Raw genomic sequence first — 6,479 nt, 5'->3', positions numbered from 1 at the left:
TCCAGTACGCCTGACTTGTGTCGGCGAGTGTTTTTACATGCCACCAAGAGATCAGATCTCAAACACAAACAGAACCAAACCTCTCACTGTTACAGAACACGAGCGTAGCTACGTACACTGACGCAGACGCGCAAAGGTCATTGCCTCGTGGCAAAGCAACTCATGGAAAGCCAAAACGACTGAAAAGCTGATCGGTTTTGCTTGAATCTCTTCACGTATCAACTATCAAGAAGGTATTTTTGCCTTTCCTCTTAAAAACAGCTGCAATGTATGAGAGCCTTTATACATCTGTAGTAAGGTAACACACACAGTATGAAAAGAACAGAAGAGCCTACATGAAAAGAAAGTCTACACGGCGTATCTAGCTGCTGGTGAATATAAGGAGAAACACAAAATAAAGGGCATAACAGGAATACACAAAACTAAAAGGCGCGCGGGGGAAGGGAGTAAGATCTCAGCGTGCAGTATCCATGTAATCTTTGGCGCAACTCGCTCAGGATGGCATGGACGAGCAGCCTATGTGGAGTTCTGGACCACCTGGTAACAGCAGGGAGTTGAAATTTAGAACTACCAATACGCTGGAGACGTGTGCTCCAAACTTCTCTGCCTTGCTGGGAGAAATCACCTCTAGAAGCAGGCACAGTGGCAGCGGCAGGAAACTATGTCACAGGCATGTCCGGTTCTAGGTTCTTATATAGTGCCCAGCCTGTGGGGTAGTTGACTCGAGGAGGTTCCAGGTTGAAATTCCAGACCATAACCCGACTGCAATTGTCCGGAAGACCCTCTACCTGGCGCTCGTTCTTAACGAGCTTTTCTATAAATCGTGATTCCTGCAAAAAAAACATATGTCAGGTCAGACCACATTGCTTCGTTCTATGTCAGGAAAGATGGCCATGGTGCATTTGCAATTGGTGGCGATACTTGCAATTTGTGGCGACACATGTCACACTTATGGTTTTTATCTATTAATTTTGCCTCCATTGTTAATCTATTATTTTATTGCAGAACCAAATTCTACGGTATGTTGTTCCACTTCCACCACGACATTGGCCATTTTTATAAGAATGGAGAGCTGTAAACTGAAGTTTCGCTAAGTAGCAACTAGGACCAACCTTCAACATAGATGAGTCCTGACTTTACACAAGAGTTCCATCAACTATGTGAAAAATTACTGCAGCCTCCCTACCATTACAGTTCAAATATCCAAACAAACTCACCTGCAAACCACCTCTTCCACCTGAGTGGACCATAACAGAATCCATAGGTGGGCGGTTCCATCTTTGAGGGTCCCACAACATTGTGCTGTTGAAAGCAAATGCAGAGAAGCCAATTGGGAATCGACGAGTCGAACTCTTCTTCTGAACCGTCTGGACTGTGTGCCATCCCATGACTCGGTTTCCTTTGCAAATAGGGCCTTCCAAAACTGCCCTATACTTCGTTCCAACATGGATTGCTACAGGCCATGAGCCAAAGCGCCTGAAAAACATAGCACGTCTCATGAGAAGGGAAGCCAGATTGTCTCGTTTAGTTCTACCGAAATATGGCTAGCAGATCTTGAGTTTTGACCTGAAACTTCTGGTTAGCAGTTTGAGGGAGCACTGTGGTTCTCTAGCTCCATCATTCCAATTAAACTAATCAAGGCTATGTGATGCTTACAATCTTATATGTCAATATAAAACTACATTTAACTGTTTATTATGAATCATCAAAACAATTTGTAGACAATAAGTTCATTACAGATATATCAGTACAGGCAAAAAAATGTGGTAGAGAGCTCTGACCTGATCTTCTGCATTTCTTCAAATACATCAGCTGAGTATGACCGCTCTTCATCAGCAAAATGCATTATACCATCAAGGTGATGCCTTTTGACATGATAGATTGCATTATTCCTTTGACATACAGCAATCTTTCGTACACTCGTGGTATTCTTTCTACATATAAGATGCCTGTACATAACCCCAGAAGACCTCAGAATTTCTGCTGTTTCATAGGACTGTTCAGGCCATTCCACCACCAACCATAAAAGAGGTGCCTGTACAGCTTTCAAAACATGGGCTAGCCGATTCAAGTAATATGCCTGTTGTGGCCGAACAGAAGTGATCGTCACGATTATCAGCAGCTTCTTCACAGGAATGTCAGATTCTTCAATAGCAGGTAATGCAGGTGAAGATTCAGCAAAATCTGCCTCATCATCCAACATTGCAGGAACTGGAGGGCTCTCTTGAACCTGAGGCTCGTCAATCAGTTCGACCTCTTTCTCTACTACAACTGTCTCCAACTCCTTAACTTTGGTGCCCATCATTTCCGCCTCAATCACACCATCATGGAACGGAAGCCTCTCGTTTTCGGATACTATTTTCTTGTAAACATCGACAGAGAACAAAGGCATGAACCCAATGAAAATGCCAACCATGAAAAAGAACAGCAGATGGACTGCAACTCTCCTGCAGGTCAACCCCTTTGATTTTGACCTCTCCTGTGATCGGCCATGCCTCTGGGAAGTCATAGCCGCGCACACAGATTTTAGCTTGCTCGACAGCAGGAAAAAGTCCAAGGAGATCACTGAGGCCAGCAACCCCCTCATTGCGACATAGGACTGTGAGTACAGCAGTTTTGGGGACGGCGAGGGATTGTTGAACTCGGACCAGTCCCTAACCGACCCTTCCCGTAGGATAATCCCACTGTTCCTTCGACTGGACACCATTCCAGAATCAAGGCTTCGTGATGCATGTACTCCTCCTGAATTACTCAAAAGCACGAGTCCTTTATTCCACGGTTGTTGCACTTTCTATCCCTTTAACTCATGTAAGACTGCAAAACATTCTTCCCTGATGAGGTCATCAATCGAATTGTACCTGCAAAACAACGTGATGCGAGGCGTGCGTCAGCTCAGCTCAAGATCAATCAATACATGCTCACGCTAACCCATAGAGCAGGCTAAACTGAAACATTCTCCCGGAGCAGCGATCCAAATTGAAGGAGAGCAAGATCCAAAGCTAAAGCCTAAAGGTACAGACTCTAAGAACTTAGAAGATCACCAAGGAAACCAGACATTTCTGAGGCGGGCCTAACTAACAGCCATGGGGGGATCAACTGAACCCCGCAAATTTACTGCTACCATCAATCCACTCCACCGCGCAGACGCCCAGGACGGGAATCCGCAAGCTAGCTGGACGGATCGGATTCTTCTTGTGCAGGACAAAGCAAGCGAACCAGCAACCCGTCCAAGCAAGCAAAGGCTTCCTTACCCAGGACGGAAGACGAGCAGCCAGGCCCAGACGTGATCTCCAATTAGCGTCGGTGAGAGAAGGAAGCGGCGGCGGCGGCGGCGGCGGCGGCGGTGCGAGCAGAACGCCTGATCTAGATGCAGGGGGCTGCTTGCTTCGCGTACGGCTCTCTGGCTGGCTCGCCCCCCTCCCGCTCCCCCTCCCCTTCCCACCACGCCTCTCCTTTTCAGAAACCGCGGCCCGTGGTGTTGAGCTGTTCCCGGCTCCGGCTTGACTTCTCGCTCCCTCCCTTTCTCTCTCCACGCAAACCGAGACAGGGGGAGTTGGTGAGGGTATGGTTGGATAGAGAAAAAGGAGCTCCTCGCGGAGGCGGAGGTGAGCGAGACGAGTAAACAAATCGCGGGCGGTCGCCGTCGCCGGTCGGCGTCGGTCGGTCTGGACTCTGGAGGGAGGTCAGTTGCGTCGCCGGTTGCAATCCAGCCCCTGGATTCTTGCGGTTTTACAGACGGTGACCGTTGTAACGCGACGGATCATGTAAAATCTCTATTGGTCCTGCCTCGTATTTTTATAAATAACTCCTATTTGAAATGGCCCACACATATAGATTACATCTAATTTATTTCGTCTATCCACTCTCTATCCTAAGTGAATCTGCGCCCTCACACGAGGCACGAGCGCCTCAGTCACCCATACAATGACACAAACTCACACACGTCATGTCTTTTGTTCATACAAACTAACGACATGACAAGTGGGCTCGCGCCAAATGCACCGCGACAGGAGCCCAATAACCCATGCACGTCGCTCCGTAAGGGATGGAGAAAGCGGTTTCAGCAGACCCACACACGCCGCGTCTTCTATGCATAGAAACGCGCGGAAAACATTTTCAGCAGCCACAGGATGGAGCTGTTTTACTCATCCTAATCCGCCCACCAACCTGGCTATAAAAAGTCGTGTCGAGGCCCCTCAAGCGACAACGGTGGTTGATCTGCTCGCAGCCGGTGGCCTGACACTCTCCAGCTACTCCGACTCGTCTATGTCCTCCAAGGTACGCATGTACGTACATCTGATTTTCTGGCTCACTGACTCCACGAGCATCTACACAGCATGTCCATCGAGTTTGTGTCGTGTTCGTGGGACCTAATGGAGAGCGACGCTGTCAGGATGGAGGGCATCAACAGTTAGGCACGAGCCACACAGAGGACATCGACGACAAGTCACCAACCTTAGACACGACGACGGGTATTGGTGGCAAGGCGCCAACCTTCGGCACGACGGCGGTCATTGGCGGCAGCGTCACTTTTGGCATGACTGCGGGTACTATAGCCAGCATAGGGGACAACGCGGCAGTGTTCGGCACCACATGGATTTGTGGCATGGCGCCCACCACGAGAACCGTCGGTATGGCAAGCATCAATGGAAAGGTGGCCACAGGCACGATCGTGCAGCTTCGGCATGACAGGAATGCCCGGGACGGAGAAAGGAGCGATGAGGGTGTGTGTAACGCCCCGAATTTTGCAGTTGAATTTTTTCTTTTCTTTACTCGCCAAAATTCGGGCGTTACCTTTTCCTTTTCTTTTTCCCTTCGCTAAACCTTGACCTTTTCCAAAGTTCTAGCGGGATTCGGTTTGGAATTCCCGTACGTAGAAAAACCCTAAATACTTTATGTTGTTTGATGCACCATGCCGCCCTTGCATTTCTTTTGATTGCTTTGAAAGCGCAATTGCATTCATGTAGAAAGATCGGATTTCGAAAATGTGGAGAAGATCTTTTCTTTCTTTTTTTCTCCCTCTCTTTTTTCTCTCCTCTTTTCCTCTCTCTCCCGCGCCGTGGGCCGACCCCGGCCGGCCCAGGCCCCTGCGCGCCCCCCTCTTGGGCCTGGTAGGCCCAGCCGCCCCCCCCCTCTTTCCCTTATTCCCTAACCCTCTCCCTCTCCCCCCTCATTTTCTCCCTCCCCACCTAAGCCACCGCCCCTACCCCCTACCCGGCCCCTGCCCTAGGTCGCCGCGCCGCCCCCTGCCGCCGGCCGCCCCTCGCCGTCGATCCCCGACACCGGTGAGCCCCCCCCCCCCTCCTCCCTCTCTCCCTCCTCCCCCTCTCCTCCCTCCCCTTCCCCTCGCCGCTCGGCCCCATGGCCGGTTCGGCCGCCCGCCCCACCCCGCCGGCTCGGCCGCTCGGCCGCCCCGCCCCCCTGCTCGGCCGGCTCGGCCGCCCCCTGCGCCGCCCGCCCTCGCCAGCCCGGCCGCCCGCCGCCGGCTCAGCCGCCCCGGCTCGGCCGCCCCTGCGCGCCCTGCCCCCGGCCGGTTCAACCGCCCTAGGGCCGGTTCAACCGCCCCCCCCTTCTGTTTTTTTTATTTTTTTTATTTTATTTTATTTACTTTCTGTGATCATAATTACTGTATTTTAAGTAGGCTAATCACTGTTCATGCTATGGGAAAATAGGAAGTTTAATTTAAAATTCCGTTATGTTATTGATTCACGTAGTTAATTGTTTACCCTGTGCAATGTTGATCAACTAAAAGTGATTAGGTTTCCATCAGTATATATAAATATATATAACAGAATTATTTTGTTAAAAACCAATTGTGTCATTAGTGCATAAGATTTAACCCCCTGCGAGACCTTTCCCGTTTCTTTCTAACCATAACAAATGCGTTATCGAATGTCATACTTGATGCATATTCGCTTTATTTGTTATCTTGTATGGTGTACTGTTCTTTTGTATTAAATATGTGGATGTATGTATGTATGTTTGCGCTCGCATAGAGAACGATCCGGTCGAAGAGCCCGAGGAATTCGCAGGAGAAGCCCCTGAGCAGCAGTCGGTTGGTGGAGGCAAGTGTCCTTTGACCTATCTATGTCCTATTCATTCTTTAATTCACCTCCCGCATTACACATTTATACCTAAGGATTGACTAGCTTTTGTTACCCATGCCCTTGTTTACCTATTTGGGTCGGATTATTACTACTTAGTCTGATGCTATTGCTCAACTCTAATCAATGAACATGATGTGATTATCTATGATACGCTGTTTTCCCGTTCTTCTTTATGATTATACTTGTGGTTTTCAAGGGGACTCGAGCGGTTTCTCGAGTGCCTCTCCGTAAGGACCTGTTCTATGGATGACCGCCCGGGAAAACAGTGCAACCATGAGGGTGGAATGGGGTGCCCTTAGCTGAATAATTAGAGGATCCGGGGTGTAGTTCACTTAGCCGTCGTGCCGTCAATGGGGCTCGGTGTATGCGGCT

General features: G+C 49.5%; 1 protein-coding gene across 3 annotated transcripts; it reads right to left on the bottom strand.

The window, feature by feature from the left end:
- Nucleotides 1–210: 210 nt before the first annotated feature.
- LOC606448 (uncharacterized) lies at nt 211–3,735 on the bottom strand. Of its 3 annotated transcripts, XM_008657223.4 has the most exons (5): nt 3,252–3,735; nt 1,782–2,858; nt 1,218–1,476; nt 626–830; nt 211–537 (listed from the first exon to the last, which is right to left on the bottom strand). In XM_008657223.4, the coding sequence occupies exons 2-4, from the start codon at nt 2,705–2,707 to the stop codon at nt 660–662; spliced, it is 1,356 nt and encodes a 451-aa protein (XP_008655445.1). In that variant the 5' UTR covers nt 2,708–2,858; nt 3,252–3,735; the 3' UTR covers nt 211–537; nt 626–659.
- Between the last annotated feature and the right edge of the window lie 2,744 nt (nt 3,736–6,479).

This window comes from Zea mays, chromosome 8, assembly GCF_902167145.1.
Source record: "Zea mays cultivar B73 chromosome 8, Zm-B73-REFERENCE-NAM-5.0, whole genome shotgun sequence".
NCBI lineage: Eukaryota > Viridiplantae > Streptophyta > Magnoliopsida > Poales > Poaceae > Zea > Zea mays.
This window is presented reverse-complemented; position numbering and strand designations above follow the sequence as displayed.